General features: G+C 30.8%; 2 protein-coding genes across 3 annotated transcripts; both read left to right on the top strand.

Annotated features, from left to right (window-relative positions):
- The first annotated feature begins 6,573 nt into the window (after window positions 1-6,573).
- Window positions 6,574-12,327, top strand: LOC101510390 (C2 and GRAM domain-containing protein At5g50170). 2 transcript variants are annotated; one of them, XM_027334535.2, is made up of 10 exons: window positions 6,574-7,323; window positions 8,128-9,098; window positions 9,198-9,327; window positions 9,506-9,688; window positions 9,793-10,076; window positions 10,241-10,357; window positions 10,519-10,781; window positions 10,877-11,045; window positions 11,555-11,821; window positions 11,924-12,327. In XM_027334535.2, exons 1-10 carry the CDS (start codon window positions 6,963-6,965, stop codon window positions 12,131-12,133), a joined length of 2,955 nt encoding a protein of 984 aa, XP_027190336.1. In that variant the 5' UTR covers window positions 6,574-6,962; the 3' UTR covers window positions 12,134-12,327. The 2 variants fall into 2 exon arrangements, with proteins under 2 accessions (XP_027190336.1, XP_012571755.1); XM_012716301.3 differs by having other exon boundaries at window positions 8,128-9,327.
- Window positions 12,328-15,659: 3,332 nt separating this feature from the next.
- On the top strand, window positions 15,660-19,452 carry LOC105852204 (plant intracellular Ras-group-related LRR protein 9-like). The gene is made up of 3 exons (XM_012716302.3): window positions 15,660-16,533; window positions 17,821-17,987; window positions 18,488-19,452. Exons 1-3 carry the CDS (start codon window positions 15,802-15,804, stop codon window positions 19,140-19,142), a joined length of 1,554 nt encoding a protein of 517 aa, XP_012571756.1. The 5' UTR covers window positions 15,660-15,801; the 3' UTR covers window positions 19,143-19,452.
- Window positions 19,453-20,162: the final 710 nt, after the last annotated feature.

Genomic DNA, 20,162 nt, shown 5'->3' with positions numbered 1-20,162 from the left:
ACACCATTGAAAAAAAAGAAAAAGAGGAACGAAAAGATGCAACAAGAGGATAATTATTATGTTCAGCATGATATTGAGCAAGAGAAGCACCAGAATCTTGTGTTGAGAATCATAAGCAACATGATTAGGAGGAGCATGAGCACTAGCTGGATTACATGCATCAACGTCAATAGCATGAGCAACCTCTATTTCTTTGAGGTCCTTTCGATCTTTCTATCCTTAAGGATTATAAGCATCACATTGCCGTTAGAGTGTGGAATGAACAAGTTAGTAAATAATTTATTTTATTATATAGAATAGTCTAATATATTTATGTTATAATGTCAAACTGTAAATCGTTTTCTAATTTTTCTTTCGTTGGACCATTATTCCTGGTTAATTACCTCTAATGTATATGAACAACATCCAATGGATTGAAACACCTTCCAAATTGTATTGTGTCAGCTCACATGCACAAGGTAATTCATGAGAGTTTCTAAGTATACAACAAGACGCGGTTTTGTCGTTATCGACATAACTGACTCTTTTGTATTCATCAACAATATCAGCCAACGTTTTCTTGGTTACAACTTAAGTCAAATTATCATATAATGGATTGTTGTGTATATACTCTTTGCGACCATTACTTGTCTCATTTTCACTTAATAATTTACTACTTCAACATCTCATTCATATAATCACATGCCTTTCATAAATCTCCTTTAATGTGTTCCAAAAATATCTTCGATGACCAATCAACAAACTCAACCCTAATATTCAAACATGATATTATTTCAATAAAAAAAATATATCAAACATGCATGTTTAATCGTAAATATGTATAATATAAAACAAAGTTCAATTATAGGGATGGCAATTAGACCCATACCCAATGGGTACCCGAAAAAAAAATCCACAATGGGTAGGGTAAAACCCCGCATAATGGGTATGGGCATGGGGACGAGTAATTACCCGCAAAATTAAGCGGGTATGGGTGCGGGTACGGGTACTATAGTACCCACCCCGCACCCGCACTTATATAAATATATTATTTATTTAGTTATTTATTTATTTATTTATTTATTTATTTATTATATTAGTGTTTAGTTTAATTAATTGTTTTCTTTTATGTTTTAACATCTATTAATATCATTGAAGCATTACAATATTTATAATTGAAACATAAAAGTTTGAAATTTTTTTAAGAATCTAATTATGATAAATAGGTAAATAATTGTGATTTTATAACTAATAGTTATATCTTATTAATCGTGACTTTATAATTATACTTGCAACTTTGTATCAATTATCTCAGATAATATTGTCATATGAGTTGCAACTTCACAAAATATTATTATAGATATTTAAATATGTATTATAACGAGTGTTTATTTGAAATGTTTTTTAGTTAAAAAATCTTTTGGTTTATAATATTTTATGATTGGATTTAAGATATTTGAATAATTTTTAAATTTAATCACGATAATATCATTTATTTATCGATTTTTTTAGTTAAAGTGTGGGTAACGGGTATGGGTACGGGCACTTAAGTATCCAGAGGGTAAGGGTACGGGTATTAAAGTTGATACCCAATAGGGTAGATGTACGAGTATTTTTTTAAATCGCGGGTATGGGGACGGGTACTATAGTACCCTACCCAAACCCTACCCATTGTCATCCCTATTCAATTAATTAAAATGTGCATGCTTAATCCTAAACATGTATAAATATAAAACAAAATGCAAAGTTTTAATTACATACTTATTAGTCGTAATATTTCTTAGATGCAACACTCACATTGATCCATACCTCAACAAATCTTTTCGTGTGAAGAGTTAACCATGTGTATCTGACGTAGTCAAATAAAGTAATATTATCGACACATGATTATTCAAACTTTTGTAAAAGTTCCTCGTACTCCTTCTCTTCGTAACAATAAAGAATTTTCCTTCACAAATCTAGAAAATGTTTTTGCATATCCTTCATCAATATATATTATTTACATTTGGCTCCAACATTTTTGCTGATATGAAATTGGCAAAGTAAATTTTATGAAGATAGAAATACAATTTCAATTGCATTAATCACAACATGTTCTCTCTCAATCACGATCACATGAGGAAATGAGATTTAAAAAAAAAACAACTATTTTAACTTCTCCAATGCCCAACAAAAGTTTTCTTAACGCTCATAGTTCATGCAAACAAATGCAACATTGAATGTCAACCCAATTGAAATTACACTAACAATTTCAAACAATGGTAACCTATATTTTTTGGTTTTGTAGGTGTTATCCATGATCAATATAAGAGAGAACATGTTCAAAAATGTTATGGAATATGAGTGTGTCCAAAACATGTCTCTCACAACGTTAAAGTCTTGATGAGTCATACTGTAACAAACATATTTCTCATGTTCAAATAACTTCAACATATGTTGCATATCAGTTATGAATCCTTTTAAATTCTTCATGTATATGGTTCGTCGCTTATAAATTTGAGAGATATTAGTCACGTTCTCCTTATCTCGATCTCTCAAAGATAAATATATGTCTCGGTGCAACGTGATATTTTGTCAGTTCGTCGACATGTTTCTTATCTTTTTCTTTTAAGTGTCCCACAGATATATTGTTTTCAAAAGTAGCTACTAACTTATGGTTTCGAAGTCCACACATTAAACTAATACTCCATAGCTTATCATTCTTCAATGGTCTTGATCTAAGTTTAAACGGACAATCGTCCTTTTTAGTTGAAGTCTTGAGTTACTTTTATTTGACTTATATTTTCCACCTCTATCACAGCTGAGAATTAATTTTGACTTATTTCCTCTCTTTCCGGTCTTTATGTCAGAGCGAGTAATGATAACAACTACTCGATTTTGTCGGTCAACGTCCCTTGCCCTTGCCCATGATATGATAGCTTCTCGTGACTCAAAAATTTGATCAGTTGTGAATGTTTCACTCCAATCTATACATAATGGTGTTTTTTCCATCCTTACTTCAAAAAAAAAGTTTAACAAAATCCAAAATAAAAAAATTACGCACCGAAAATTTCAAAGTTTGAAATTTTTGGTAGAATATAATTAACTACAAAAAATTTCGAAACTTAATTTTTTTTTGGGAATTATTAACTACCGAAAATTTTATTGGCGAATTTTTTAATACACAATTTGTATGACTACAAATTTTGTGCCTTGAAATTTTTAAAATACAAATTAAAGGCCTATTCTGTTTGAAGCCATGTCCAATAAATTCAATTGTACAAACCCATATGAACCCTTCAAAATCCTTTCCCTATTTATCGATATTTATTTCAACGGAAACATATAAGGGTGGAGATAGTTCAGATTTATTAGATACATGCAAAAGGTATTCACAATCAGTAAGGTAATAATTTAAAATGATCAGGTATCTATGTAGTTACATTTTTTTTGGGGTTAAAAAAGAGGGTATAAAGACTAGAGAAAATTGAACAAAAATAATTAATAACCAATTCTACAAAGTTTATGGAAGATGACCCCATAAATATATCATCAACTAAAATGATCTTCAAATAATCCGACAGGAGAACAAAGAGCTCAATATTGTTTAATGTAAGACTATAATTGGATAGTCAATCTTTATTTCATGCCATGTATGGAAAATATGGTCATCTACTTGCTATTGACAAATTATGTCTATCAAGACTTTGGAGTCACTCTCGATCACTAGGTTTGTAATCTTCGTTTGCCAAGTTGACTCCAACCCATGCAACATTGTCCACATCTCAACAGTGAGAGCATTGCACATAACAATTTTATGAGCATGCCCCATAATCCAATTTTCAGAAGAATCCCGAAAAATACATCCACATTCAACAATGGATGTAGAACTCTAGTAAGTACCATCACAATTGAGCTTGATCCAATTACTATTTGGTCGATTCAAACGAACATGCAGGATCTCTGATCTCAACAAATGTGCATTCCTCTTCACACAGTTTCCATTTTTGATCTCTTTCACAAGATGCATGATTGTTTTAGTTGGGTTAATAGATCGTTGAAAGCCTTCTTCAAAAATTGATTTGCTTCTCCATTTTCCACACGTGCCAACACGATATCATAAAGATGGATTTCCACTAAGCTCTATGATACTCTGCAATATTATATCTAAGATTGTAAGATATCCAATCCTGCGAGAAAAAGAGTAAAAATTAGTGACTTTATTAGTAGGAACAAGTCTAATCCATACATGTGTCGCATATGGGCGATCCATCATCACATGGATCATAGATTCTTCAATTTTCATACACCAGTTAGACTCTACACTTGTGTCGTGTATGATTTGTCCAAATTCTCACATGTGACATAAGTCAAATGAAAGTTTGGATCTAATGGGGGCCTTTCCATTTCCGTATGATTTTCTAGTTGGTGTTAGTAGTAGTAAGAGTTTGAGCTGGAGAAATGTATTTATAACCATTGTACAAAAAGCTCATTAAATTTATTATCACCACAACCCAACTTTTCTTCTCCATTTTCAGGAAGAGGAGGAGGAGGAGGATGAATAGCAATAATGTGATTAACCATATCGATAGTAAACCAATTTTGAATTAGATCAAGGTTCCACTTTCATTCCCTGCTTACAACATCTTTAACGGTCAAAGTAGTATATAAAATTAAATCAGTTTGCGACTAATTGAAGAAAAGAGGTTTCTCCGTTGGGATCCAACAATCAAGTCAAAAATTGATCTTCCTTCCGTCCCTAAGCTTCTAAGTAATATTCTACTGAAATTTGTCCAAAATCTTCAATAGAGATCTCCATAACAGAGAGTCATTCAATTTGCAAATCATATTCTCTACCAAGTTTTAATTTCTGGTATACTTATTCAAGAGAACTTGACACCATAAGTCATTAAAATTAGTTAATAAATTGCATAGTATTTAACAAAGAAAAACATTTTTCATTAACTGAGTTTGTTTGATGTCTAGACCACCATTCTTCTTAGGCATACAACAAATCTCATAACTGATCAAGTAAGCCTTGCGAGTTGTCTCAAGTGAGCCTTTGAACCGGCTTAGTGATATGTTGAAACCTATTTCTAGAGCTCCTATCATGTGTAATGTTTGGCCCAAGATACTTCCCCAAGTTCGGAGCTTTTCTGCACCCCGTATGTCACATAATCTCCTATCGAAGATGAGGATCTGCATTAGCTGATATTTTTTTGAGTTTTCTCAACATTGATATTTTGACTCGAGGTTTGGTGTGATGCACTAAACTTGCTCTATAGTGACCTCTACAAATAGTATAGGGTTATCTACAAAAAGAAGGTGAGACACCTTAAGTGTCGCAGGCCCTATATGCATCGGCTTCCAATAAATTGCATCAACCTGGTCAACAATAATATGCAATTGATGATCCATACAAATAAGAAAAACATAAGGAGAAATGGGGTCATAATATGAGTATTTATGGTGAATTGAAATGAACCATTGGTTCAGGTTTTTAAAACCACTTTCAAAATAAATCCAGTGGAGTTCTGAACAGGTTTATAAATATAACCTATTTCAATATTTTGGATAAATTTTTAGTTAAAATCGATTTCGAATTAGTTCTTCGAGAAAAAAACTTTGAATTTTTTTTTATAAAAATATATAATTTTTTTTAAAAAAATAAATGTAAAAAATTTTGATTATTGTTTTGAAAAAAAAAATTGAAATCCTTTTGGCAAAATTTTTTCAAAAAATAAAATATATCGATTTATTTATACAAATAGATATTAAAAATTTTAAGAAAATAAATGTTTTTCTTAAAAGTTTTCCCAAAAAAAAAAATTAATTTTTAAATCTTTTTATTTTTTATTTTTAAAAATGGATATTTTCTATATTTTTTTCTGAAGGATGTTCATAAGCGGGTGTCATTTGTTATAAAGGTTTGTAATAAATGTATTGATAATTATTTCATTTATGACCGTAAATATACAAAACTAACATGTATGTGCGAAATTATATAGTTAATATTGAATCGAAATTCGGTAGTATACGTATAACAACTGTAAGTGTAAGATGTGAAAATTAGTGTTAGCGATTGCATATAAATGACGCAACAAATTGCTCAAGATTCAATCAACATTATAAGTTAAGAAGATGTATTTGTAAAGAAGACATGTAATCTTATGTAATAATTTATGTAAATTGAACAACCATTATTATGTATTTTTTTTTACAAATAATCATATACATATTTAATTAAAGAAAAAAAGTGTTTCCATGCATTTAATTTTATTTTAAGTGAAATGTTTTGTGTTATTTTATAGTTGTCGGATATTTTTAGAAATTTTTCAATGATTGAATTATCTTTTTCATTCCAATTCAAATAAATATAACTTTTTAATAAAAACTATTAATCAATTGGCTCATTACTCTTGTTAGTTAATTAGACTTACCCTATTTTTAAAACATTTATTTGTATATAAAAGTGTGACCATGCTATGAGTTTGCATTGGCTTGTATTCAAGGTAGAAGAATGTTAATTGTTCGCCTGCAAAAGCTATCTCTCACCGCCATCTTTGTTTACTTTAATCACACGACGATAACGATTAACAATTACTATAATTATTAATTTAAATATCGCGGCAATAGTTATCCTATTGGTGATGCTAACGTTATTTCCATTTTATTTAAGTTTCCCATTGAAAAGTGAAAATCCTCTTGGCACCGTTATTCCTATTGCAGCAAACACACAAAGCCACACGAGAACACAATTCAAAGTAACGACCAAAGCTAGCCAGTGACAACAAGTCATGATTTCTGACTCAAGAAACCTATCAATGACAAATCAAGCAAACTTCTGATTCAATTAAATTCCTCTGCTTTGTCACCCTCCACTCCACGTGTCATTTCCTTCAACCTCCACGTGTTCTTCTCACACTTTTAAGTAAAACCCGTTCGCACCGTTTTACTCTTCTTCAAAATGCTACACCACACCGCTTTTGCTTTATAAGCTAGCTATGGTGAAGAAGTTATACGTGTGTGTATTAGAAGCCAAAGAATTGCCAGTTAAAAACTCTCGTGTGAAGCTTAAACTTGGCAAGTTAAAGTTCAAAACAAGGATATTGAAAAACACGTTCAGCCCCATTTGGAACGAAGAGTTTGTTTTCAAGGTGAACGATATTTCCGAGGAAGTGCTTGTTATCACTGTTGTTAATCACAGCGATGAATCAAAGGTGATCAACGGTTCTGGTTTAGTGGATTTTGTTGGTCAGGTTCGGATTCCGGTAATTGCTTTTCAGGATAAGGAAATTTTGCCGCCCACTTGGTTCTCCCTTCAATGCCCTAACAAGAGTGCCAAATTTGTCAACACATTTTGTGGTTTGTTCAATTGTTATCTTAATTGGTTACTTCTATTGAGTGATCATGTTGTATTTATGCGATAACGATATTGTGCTGCTTCTGAATTTCAAATACTGTTTCGGAAATTTCTCATCATATATATTGAGACTTGAGAGCATCAATTAGAAGAATTTTTTTTTATTTTCCCTGTTATAATTGATTGCACAATGATGAAACTGATGAAACTGGATAACATTATTTTCCCTGTTGTATATTGAGACTTGAGAACATCAATTAGATAACATTATTTCAACATTTAATGTCTTGAAATATATAAGAAATTGGATTCACTGCGATCGGGGAATTCATGCAGTCATACAGTCAGAAAATTGGTGATCATCTGGTTTCGATTGGACAATTCTAATAGATGCAGATTTTAATTTACATTTTATAATTTAAAATGCCAAGATTAAATTTGGAATCAATCATTGATGTCTAACTACGTAAATGCAAATATTTTTAAGTAACTGCACCGAATCCTGTTCAGTAGTATAATGTATCCAAATCATGAGTTGGTGCTGCATTTTGCATCCTTAGCATTTGAGCTCAATAACTTGAGCTCAACTCATTAATTTAATGAACTCAATTTTCAGCTCAACCTGGACTTATTTTGTTCATAAATCAAGTTTTAATGAGTTTATTGTCTAATCAAATCTAGAACTAATTTCGAGTTGGTTTCCTTGAAGGTTTAACCACAGTTTTTAATTTCTTTTATGTTTCATGTACTGTGGTTTAACATACCAAACTGATTTTCTATTTCAATGGCTTGTGTTGTATAATCAGGGAAGATTCTCCTCACAATTTCCCTTCATTGCAAGGGCAATGCTAATTCTTTTATGAATCATAAGCATTCTCCAAACTCAGATATTGCAATTGAGAACTCAAGAGACTTAGAAGGTATTCACATTTCATCTCAACCACTTTCTCGTAAAATGGGAGAAGGCAAACACTTGTTGAAGGTTATTACTAATCGTCTTAATAGGATTCTAAATAAGAAAGAAGGAAACTCAAAATCTGCGGATTGTTCAGAAACTTCCAATTCATTATCTGATTATGAAGATAGTAACAGTGTACAGGAAAATTCACCCCCTTGTAGTTTTGAAGAAGGCATTGCAGTAATGGAGTCAAGAGATAGCCAACCAGAAAGTCCTGAAAATTTGCAGGGTGGTATTCTTGTAGATAAGATTTATGCAGTATCACCATACAATCTTAATATAGTACTTTTTGCGCCAAATTCGCAGTTTAGGAAAGATTTAGCAGAACTACAAGGAACAACAAATTTGCAAGAGGGAGCTTGGTCCTGGAAAGATGAAGACATGTCTTGTTTGACTAGAATTGTTTCGTATACAAAAGCTGCTTCAAAATTAGTTAAGGCTGTTAATGCCACTGAGGAGCAAACCTATATTAAAGTGACTAAAGATGAATATGCTGTACTTGTTAGTGTATGCACCCCCGAGGTTCCATACGGGAAATCATTTCGGGTTGAATTACTTTACAAGATAATGCCTGGAGGAGATGTGTCTTCTGAAGATGAATCCTCAAATCTTGTGGTGTCATGGGGAATTGTTTTCCTACAAAGCACAATGATGAAAGGTGTGATAGAGAGTGGGGCTAAACAAGGTTTGAAGGAGAGTTTTGACCAGTTTTCCGACTTACTTGGTCGGAGTTTCAAGGTGGTAGATAAGACGGATTTAATGAACAAAGAACATTTGTTGGCAACTTTGCAGACAGAAAGCCAGATGAATTGGTGGCAGGCAATCACATACTTTTGGAATTTTACCGTAGTTTCCACAATTTTTATGTTGTTGTATGTGTTGTTTCATATTTTAAAATGTGGTCCAAATCAACCTCAGGGCTTGGAATTTAGAGGGATTGAACTTCCAGATAGTTTTGGAGAATTAGTTACAAGTGGAATTTTAATTATCCAGTTGCAGCGTGTTTATGATATGGTGTCTCACTTTGTGCAAGCTAGATTTCAAATGGGTAAGCATGTTACTTGAACCTACTATTATTATACTCCCTCAGGATTGGGACTCAATTATAAACAAAAGCAATTGATTACAATTGCACATAGATTAAGAATAATGGTTAAGCTCATTTAGTTTTGTGATGTAAATTCGTCAAGTAAGCGTTTAAGTTTGACTTCATTCTCTTCTAATAGGCACTGACCATGGCCTGAAAGCACATGGTGATGGATGGGTTCTTACTGTAGCTTTAATTGAAGGGGTTGACCTGGCTTCATTAGAGTCAGTGGGGTTGTCAGATCCCTATGTGGTTTTCACCTGTAATGGACAAACAAGGTCAAGCTCTGTCAAGCTTGAGACATCAGATCCTCAATGGAATGGTTTGGCCTTATGAATTGATACTTATTTGCAAACAAATTAATTGTTTTGATATGAATGTTTCTTTACTTATATTCTCTATTGGTTTTTATACTAATATATGCAGAGATATTAGAGTTTGATGCTATGGAAGAACCGCCATCAGTTTTAGATGTTGAAGTTTTTGATTTTGATGGTCCATTTGACCAGGATGTTTCACTTGGACATGCTGAGATCAATTTCTTGAAGCACACGTCAACCGAATTGGCAGACATGTGGGTCATCCTTGAAGGAAAGCTCGCCCAGTCTGCTCAATCGAAGTTGCATTTGAGAATTTTCTTGGACAATAATAAAGGGGTTGAAACTATCAAGGATTATTTGGAGAAGAAGGAAAAGGAAGTAGGAAAAAAGGTAAGCACAATATTCCCCATGTCCCAAGATAGATACTTATGTTATTCATAACATGCATATATATTGAATATGTGAACATCTCTTGGAACAATTAGTAGTAATAGACTCATAAAATTTAGAAGTTTACTATTTAATGTTTCTAACTATTTGCGGTTGCATGACAGTTGAATATTCAATCACCTCACAGAAATTCTACATTCCAGAAATTATTTGGGTTGCCAACAGAAGAATTTCTAATCAATGATTTCACATGTTATCTGAAGAGAAAAATGCCTTTACAGGTAGTACATGTGATTCACAAATTTTAAGCACGTACTTGTGATAAATACTTTTAGACAATATAATGCTTCAAAGTGGAGAATTATTAAAAAGTCATTATAAACTAACAAATAATATGAAGTTATGACTTTCATAAACTAAATGAGCATACCTTCTGATGCAGGGTCGGCTATTTCTTTCGGCAAGGATTCTGGGATTTTATGCCAATTTATTTGGACATAAAACCAAATTTTTCTTCCTTTGGGAAGATATTGAAAACATTCAAGTGCTTCCTCCATCATTGGCATCAATAGGAAGCCCTACATTGGTCATAATTCTTCGAAGCGGACGAGGTATTGATGCAAGGCATGGTGCCAAGGTGCAAGACGAAGAAGGAAGGCTTAGGTTTCATTTTCAGTCATTTGTTTCATTCGGTGCTGCCTCAAGGTATTATTAGTGAGCACACATATGCTTCTAAACTTATCCAATGAGTTGATTATATATTCACATTCAGCTGATAACACATTTTGTTTCTACAAAAGAACAATAATAGGTTTATGGAGAGCACGAATATTGAACCCCTATCAGAAAGAACAAATTACAGAAGAGCATGAAGAACAAGAAGTCCTGGTAATACCTGAAGACTCTGGATCTATCCTAGAGGATGAAGCAAAAATGTCCAAGATTTACTCTGCTGAACTACCAATTAAGGTAACCAATCAATCACCATGAAGATAAAATTCACTCTCACCTTTTCCAAGTGTTGCTTCCTTATGATATAAACATGAGAAAATGTGTTCCTATTTAACTATCAAGTTGAAAACCCTTTCCAATCACTTGAGGTATTGAGTTATGACTTCAATTTGATCCACTTTGAGTGAAAAGTGATTTTTTTTTTACATTTTTAATAGGACATTGTTGTAATAGTGAAACCTTGGTGATTTGACAATGCATGATTAGATTATGTTATGAATAATTATTTACTTTTTGAGTAAAAACAAAGTATACTGTAAAAATTGATCAAAATTATCTTCTTTGTTTTATACCTCTTGAATTCAGCAAGTCAACATTGTATTTTGTTAAATTAGTATAGGAAATTAAGCAGAATAAGACATGGCATAGAAAACTTCCTTGATGATTTAGCATGAATATTCTTTTCTACATAGTACTATATATTCATATTAACTCTTTCTTTAATTCATTTTGTTATTCTTGCACAGATGACATCGGTGATGGAAATTTTTTATGGAGGAAACCTAGAGCATAAGATTATGAAGAGAACCGGGTGTATGAACTATGACACTACATCTTGGGAACCAGTAAAACCTGATGTTCTCGAAAGGCACGTTTCTTACCAATTTAATCGACACGTGTCGGTTTTTGATGTCACAAGCACACAACAAAAATTTCCAAATACAAACACTGGAGGATGGATTGTGAATGAAGTTATGGTCCTTAACGGTGTACCATTTGCTGATCATTTTCGTGTATGCTAAACTTGAAACTCAGTCTTATTGTATTTTTTGTCATAAATAAATTTGGTTCATGTTGTTTTATGGAAGAGAATATAATCTGATATTTTTCTGCAGATTCATTTTAGGTACGAAATTGAGAAATCAGTTCTTGGTGAATGTGCTTGCAAGTGTGATGTATACATTGGCATCAAGTGGCATAGGAGCTCTAAGTTTCAGCAAAGGATCAACCGGAACATAACTGCTAAGTTTAACATACGACTGAAGGAAATATTTGAACTGGTTCAGAAAGAGATTTTATTGATGTCACATAACTCGCATGGGTAAAGGATGATTGAATGAATGAATATATTGTACTATTGGGAAGATTAAAAAACTTGTAAATTGGATTAGGTGAAAAGAAATAATCTCAAATATAGAATAAATTTTTTTTCTTCGATATATAATCATGGCTAATAAAATACATGGCTAATACAATACTAAATGTAATTCTGAGAAAAAAAAAGATTAATATATAAAAAAAAGATTAAATTTGACTTATACTATTTTTTTATGGATTTATTGTAGAATTTATTATAAATGCAGAAAAAGATGTAATACAATTAAGAATAAGTTTATAAAAATAATTAATACAATTGTAAAAGTAAACTAACTTTTTAAAAAGGACAAGAAAAAATTGCAAAAGGTTGTGTATTTAAAATTTAAATATATTGATAGTTTTGTAAATATATATTTTTTGATTTTATTTATGTAATTTTTTTATTTAATTTAATTCTCGTAAAGTTAGAGATAATTAAAACGTCTAAGTCATTTTTATAAAAAAAATTAATAAATAGTTACCACGTGATCTTATAAATAAACACGAATAAATTATTTTTTATGATATTAAAAATTAAAATATTTTATAATATCAATTAATAAATTTATTTATTTATTATGTGTATTTGACTTCTCGTGATTAACACATAATTATGTGTATTTGACTTCTCGTGTGTAACACATAAAAATATAACTTTTCAATCGAGATAAAACATGCAAACAAATTAAGTGTTACTTAATATAACATAAACATATGCATTTAATTGTTATTGGATTGATGAAATTTTTTGACCGACATTAAATAATTTGATATTCGTAAATTTATAAGTTTATGATTTAAAATAGTAGTTTGTTTATTAAACTTTTTAGAGTTTAATATCTCAATTAAATAAAATTTCAGAATGTTGAAAGAGTAAAAAGACGATAAATAAACTATAAAAAAAAACATAATATTTTTTATATTAAAATATTGTAGATTAGAAATATGAATGACTCTAAAGAGTATTCTATCTTATAAATATATTTAAAATTCTACATTTAATTGTTAATAAATTCAAACATAGTTTTCAGTTTATTATATTGTATTTTCAATAATTAATCAGTTTCATCAAAGGATAAATAAACATTTTCAAAAATAAAAAAAGATAATTATCATTATTACTAATATTTTTAAAATATGAAGAAAACTATTTTTATATATATTGAATATATAATATTATATTTTGAAATACATTATTTGATAAATTATATCATAATATTTGATTAAACCCTGAATTTAGTACAACCATTTTTATTTAATTTCTATTAGAAAAATTACTATAACTAATTTTAAGTTTAACTCAAATAATAAATCTAATTAAATATAAGTAAATTTGTGCAAAAGAGATATTTATCTCTAGTATTGATATACACGTCACAAACTATATTCGTATTATCTGACCAAAAACTATATATGCATCGTGCACTCTGTATCTTAAGTGTCAGAGTCCTAAACTACTTCGATTTGCATTTAATAGAAGCATGCATGTTGTTATCACTACTTCGATTTGCATTTAATAGAAGCATGCACGTTGTTATCAGATATGAAATCTATTGATCAATGTTCAAAACTTAGCACCATCTTCCCAAAGTTTATTGTCTTTTTGAGGTTAGGATTAGGATTGTGCAAAATATCTCATTATGAGGTTCAAATTTAAAATTAAATATAAATTTATTTAAATATTTGGTTAAAATAATATAATTATAATTTAATTTATTTATTAATCGGTTGTATAACTATTTATGTTTTATATTTAGATTTAATTTTTATCCGGTCAACTCTTAAAAATGTTAAATCCCCAAAATTCCAAAATAATTTTGATTTTGTCATCATTCTACCGACCTTCCATCTTTAGACAACGTTTTTTCCAACAATTTATTATTAATTTAATTTAATCAATTGCTTATTACTAACCAACCATATTATATGAGAATTAGTTAATGAATTAATATATTTAATATTTATTAAAAAAGATTAAAATATGATAGACTAAATAATTTAAATATAATTTCTTAAATTAATGATTCTTAAATGATGAATTTTTTTTTAAATGTTACATTAGTATGATACGTTGAAAATGATATTGAGATTTATATATTGCTCAAACTTAACTTAATTAGAAATGTTCAAGACAAAAATTAATATATTAAATTCATTAGATATTTTAAATTTACTAAATCTTGTGGAGGTGGTGTCCATTTCGATATTATAAGCAAACTTTCAAGTATTTATATTATTTATGATTTCATTACGGTGCAGTAATTATTAAATTAAATCGAAAAAATTAGTAATAAACAAATTATTGAACTAGTAATAAATCTATTTTAATCACAAGTTATTATAAGCAATTGAACATGTTCAATTTTAATCACAAGAGAAAATAATTCTCTGTATATTTTTTTTATTGAACTTTTATTTTGTAAAAATAATCGATTTTAAATATAAATAATTGATTTTTTTAAACTATGAATAATTTCATAAATTGAAACTAAATTTTTTAGAGGGTTTTCAAAAAAATCCATAAGTTATTAATCAAGTAGATGCATTAATTGTTTATAAGTTATTAATCAAATAAAAAAATGAATAATTTCATAAATTGAAACTTTAATTTAATTTCATACTTAAATTTTTTCCAAGTTTTTTGGAACACAAAACATAAAAAATAATAAAATTGATTTTTTATTAAAATATGAGGTAGAAATATAAATATGGGATATATGATAAAATTTTATGTTTCCTGTGTTTCCAGACCAAGAAACTGAGTGATATCTAAATCATTGTATAAAATATTTAAGTATTCAACATTATAATTTAAGCATAATTCCTACTGCGATCTCTTAATTTAATTTCAAATAACACTCTAATTATTTTTTTTTCAATTTGGTTCTTTATTTAATTTTAAGTAATAATTTGATCTTTATGTTTTAAAATGTGAACAATGTTATCTTTTTTTGCAAAAATTCATCAAAATTTTCAAACAAAACTTATAAAATTAATTATCATCTTTAATATAAAATCAAATTTCATCAAATTCATAACTAAAAAAAGAAATAAAATAAAATATTATTTTAAATTAAGTTAAGAAATTATTAAAACAATTATTCTTATATTTTAACTAGGTAAAAAAAAAATATTAGAACAACAATATACCTCTTATAAACTTAATAAAAGAGAATCTTGTCATATTTTATTTTAATGATTATCTATATTATTATTCTATAAAACTCAATTTACCTAACTAATTTTAATAAATATCGTATGTTTAATGAGTATACGGTGCAAAAACTTTTTAATGTTATTACATGTAAACCAAACATATAGAATATAGAAGACTATATCTATAGCTTTGATAGAAGTAAATTAAAATTATTTATTAATATTTTTTACATCGTGAATATATTACTTAAAATATGATGATACTTTCTTTTATTAAAATGATAACCTAATCCAAGTAATTATTAAATTAACTAAAAGTAATTGATAATTGTTGAGAAGATGTTGTCCTCTCCGGCTCTCGTAGCTGTAGCAGAAGCAAAGAAGAAAACAAAAGAAAAGCGATACTCTCAACTGAACGGTACACTCAATCTAATCTATATAATACTCAATTATCAATTCATATCTCTCTCTCATTTCAACCATGGATCCCAACCCACGAACCTTCCCGATTCTCTCCTACGTCATGTCCCGCCTCCCATCCTTAACTTCCAAAACCCCTACTCCCACTGATATCGAATTATTCGACATCGAACAGCCACACTCTCCTCCACACTCCCAAATCGTTTCTCAAATGCCAAACCTAACCGACCCCCAACTTCTTGCCTCAATGGGCCGGGCCATCTCTGATGTATGTCAGGCCCGTTCCGTTCTTAACCTAATCGGCCACCGCCCCACTCACGAGGAAGTGGACCACGCAAAGGCCAAGCTACTTCAAATTGAAGCCCAACTCTCACGCCAGCTGGAAGGAATCGTACTGCTTGCTAGGCCCCCGGAGATCGAGATTCATGGATGGCGGGCCCACCAAGCGGAGAAGGAGAAGCAGTGCAGGGAAGAGGCTGAGAAGGAGAAGCGCGTTTGGAAATCGCTGTTGCAGTTGGATGAGATGCATGAGGCTTACGAGAAGCTTCTCAAGGACTCTGAGAAACGATTGGTTACAATGTACGAGTCTGCCGGCGACGGTGACGGCGACGGCGACGTTGTTGGTGGAGGCGGTGATGAGGTGAATGAAGAGGTTGTGGGTATTCTGCAGGAAGCGTATGGTAAAGGAATGGAACGAATTGACCTTTCTAACCGGAAATTGAAGCTCTTGCCCGAAGCTTTTGGTCGGGTTCCTGGTTTGCTTGTGCTTGACGTTTCGGCTAATCAGCTTTTGGTACAGTCCTTAACACTGATTATTAAGTGTCCTTTGGATTGACTTATTTTAGTTTACCATTGACATAATTAATTGTGATACTATTTGGGATAACCAATAGAAATAGCTTATGACTTGTCCCTAAACTTTTTAAGCTTATGTCCATTAGCTAGACTATATAACTTATGAAAACAACTTATTGGTTATATGAAAACACATTAACTTTATTTTACCTTTTCTTATAAAAAAGATATGATACCTAAATAGTAAACACTTCTAAAATAAGTGCTTATAGTGTTTTATTAAGTTGTTCATCCAAACATGACCTAAATCTAAATATACATAAATTCACCTGAATTTTTGGTTATTTGTTTGGTGTTTGAGCTTCTAAAGTTAAAAGGTGGATAGATGTATTTTGTGCACTTTAGAGAAAGGTTTTGTTAGATGAGACTAAGATCACTTTCAGTTATGCTTATGATATGAATTGAGCTTGATTTGGAATTTGAATATGTCTTGCTTGGCTCTTAATGTGTCTTCAAAATTATAGAAAATATGTTATGGATATGCTTAGGATTAATTGCAGTTTTGGTCCCTTAATTTTTATCAATTTGTGAAATTAGTCTCCCTATTTTGAAAGTCGATAGTTTTGGTCCTCTGTCATATTTTTTAATTCATTAATGGTGATTTGACATATTTTAAATGATGTGACATACTAATTCATAATGTATAATCAACTAGATGCATTAATTGTTTATATGTTATTAATCAAATTAAAAAATGAATAATTTCATAAACTGAAACTAAAGTTTTTAGAGTGTTTTATTGCAATTTCATGAGTATTAATCATTTAACACTGTCCTACCATATGTCGCGTTCTTTAAAATATGTCAAATCATCAATTTTTAATCAAATATTCAGAGGGAGGAACTGAAATTGTCGAATTTTAAAATAACGGGACTAATTCCACGAATTGGTGAAAATAGGAGGAGGACCAAAACTGCAATTAAACCATTTGCTTATTAAACTTGGTTTTCATACTCTAAACAGCAGAGAAGATGGATGGTTTGAGTTCTCTGTGGTTTAGTTTATGAAACATTTGCTGAACAATCATGATAGCTCCATTGACAACCACGTAAAGTTTTATATACAACAATTTTTATCTGTGTTTCATTTTGAATATTTGTGATCCTTAGTTCTCCATTGATATTTTTAACATCATATCAGATGTAGTGTTGAATTGAATTACTTAGTTGGTATGGTCTTTCTTGTAATTCCACATGTATTGATATATTCCATGCAACAAAATAGGCAATTCCTGACTCAATAGCTCGCTTGGAAAACCTGGAGGAGCTTAATCTCTCTTCAAATCTTTTGGAATCACTGCCCGATTCAATTGGGTTACTGCAAAGGTTGAAATTGCTCAATGTTTCTGGAAACAAACTTACTGCCCTTCCTGATACCATTTGTCAGTGCAGGTATGTGAGAAATTCATAATAGCAACACATTTTGTTGTAGTTGTTGCTGCTGTTGTTGTTACTTGATATCACCTAATAATTGCTATAACTAGTGGTTGGGAATTTGTTTTGGACACTGACATTGACATGTTTAAGAATTGTCTCATCTGAGTATTTTGAAAGCATACATGTGACGCATCTGCTAGACTAGTTAAAATGGGAGCCGTTTTTGTGCATGCATGAGGAATAACTGTTTTTTTATTTAAATTCATCCAACTATAAGTCTTATGACAACACTATTTCATATTTTATCATTTTATTTGTGTTTTTATAACTTTTAAAACTAGTTTAAGTGTGCCAACATTGTAAAATATCTCACTAGCAATTCCATGTTCTGTTTCTGCACATATCATCTAATTTCCTAAACCAAACATTATAAATGCTCAAGTCATTTAGGAACTTCTTCAAATTATAAATGTTTTCATCAATTTGATTGAATCCCTTTTATATTGAATGGCCAGGTCATTAGTTGAGCTGGATGCAAGCTTTAACAATCTGTCATACTTGCCAACAAACATTGGGTATGAACTACCAAACTTGAAGAAACTCATGATTCAATTGAACAAAATTCGATCTCTTCCCTCATCCATTTGTGAGTTGGAGTCGTTGTGCTATTTGGATGCTCACTTCAATGAGCTCCACGGGCTCCCAATAGCAATTGGGAGACTGACTAATCTGGAAGTTCTCAACTTGAGCAGTAATTTCACTGATCTTAAAGAACTTCCAGAGACATTTGGTGAATTGACTAATCTCAGGGAATTGGATCTCAGTAATAATCAGATCCATGCACTTCCCGATACATTTGGTTGCCTTGATAACTTGACCAAGCTCAACTTGGAACAGAATCCTATTGAATTGCCACCAGTAGAGATTGTAAATCAAGGGGTCCAAGCCATCAAGACTTTTATGGCCAAAAGGTGGATTGATATGCTGGTAGAAGAAGAAAGAAAAAGCAATCAAGAAATGCATGAACAAGTTGAGGGTGGCTGGTTAACACGAAGCACCTCCTGGTTGAAGAATGTTTCTGGAAATGTAGTTGGGTATCTTGGAACTGCCGTTGGATCTCCTATGTTACCCAAATCTCCCAAAGATGCTTATCTTGATCAGCAGCTATGAGGTGAGATTTGTCTAACTCTTATTGAGAAATGTCAAGCCTGCATTTCTGATGAAGATTGTAGATTACAGATACAATGTATATGCTTGGTTCCAAACAACACTTCCTGCCACTTCCTCTTTTGTTCTCCACCCAATATCCAACATAAGGGCTCGGTGCTTTGGTAATTAGTTTATGTAATCAAGGGGCATGTCACTCACAAAAAATAATTGTCTAAAATTTGATGATTGTTTTATTTAAAAAAATGTAAAATAAACAAAACCAATTATACATGCCACATGTTGTGATTTGAATGGAAGGTGATTTGAGTCATTGAGTGAAAAGAGTATATATTAGTAAATTTAAAGTTTCAAATTAATATACTTTACAACTTAATTAAAGTTGTGGTGATGGTCTTTGTTAACGTGTGAAAGGTTCAACACGATGGGTGAGATTGCGCTAGTTTTAAAAGTTTAAAATAAAATACCCTTTCACTCTGTTAGTGGAGTCTGACACAATCATTTATCTAAATTTTATTATAATAACATGGTCATTGATTAATAAAACACACAGTCATATATATATTGAGGGATAGATGCAATTTTGTTAAAGAAATCACAATAACATGGTCATTCATTAAAAAAACGGATAAATGCAATTTTGATAAAGAAATCAATACACGTGGGTCCAAATTAAGTTTATTTTTCACCTCAATGACCCTGATTAGGAAAAAAGTAACTCAAAGATAATCAATTATTATTGTTTAAATAACCATCGTCCGTGTGGGTTGTTTAGCTTATGTGGCAGGTCGTCCCATGTTGTCATGTCCAGTCTCCATGTGGTCTTTCATTTGTTTATGCCTCTCTCACTCTATACGTTACTCTAATCCTATTCCTTTCTCTTCTTCTAAATCAATTGATTAGTTAATAGTATTAATGAATAATGCATTACATAGTCTCAACTCAACCCTTTTCGTGAATTATGATTCTGTATGCAGATCATGGGTGTTGTTACGTGCGCACACCGCTTATTACTATCTCAAA

Source organism: Cicer arietinum, chromosome 5 (assembly GCF_000331145.2).
Source record: "Cicer arietinum cultivar CDC Frontier isolate Library 1 chromosome 5, Cicar.CDCFrontier_v2.0, whole genome shotgun sequence".
Lineage (NCBI taxonomy): Eukaryota > Viridiplantae > Streptophyta > Magnoliopsida > Fabales > Fabaceae > Cicer > Cicer arietinum.
The sequence above is the reverse complement of the archived record's forward strand: the minus strand, read 5'-3'. Positions and strand labels throughout refer to the sequence as shown.

Coding starts and splice junctions, on each gene's coding strand:
- LOC101510390 (XM_012716301.3), top strand. CDS start 6,963: ATGGTGAAGAAGTTATACGTGTGTGTATTAGAAGCCAAAGAATTGCCA. Junction 9,328..9,505: donor GCAAGCTAGATTTCAAATGG/GTAAGCATGTTA, acceptor CTCTTCTAATAG/GCACTGACCATGGCCTGAAA. Junction 11,822..11,923: donor CATTTGCTGATCATTTTCGT/GTATGCTAAACT, acceptor ATTTTTCTGCAG/ATTCATTTTAGGTACGAAAT.
- LOC105852204 (XM_012716302.3), top strand. CDS start 15,802: ATGGATCCCAACCCACGAACCTTCCCGATTCTCTCCTACGTCATGTCC. Junction 16,534..17,820: donor TTTCGGCTAATCAGCTTTTG/GTACAGTCCTTA, acceptor GCAACAAAATAG/GCAATTCCTGACTCAATAGC. Junction 17,988..18,487: donor GATACCATTTGTCAGTGCAG/GTATGTGAGAAA, acceptor TTGAATGGCCAG/GTCATTAGTTGAGCTGGATG.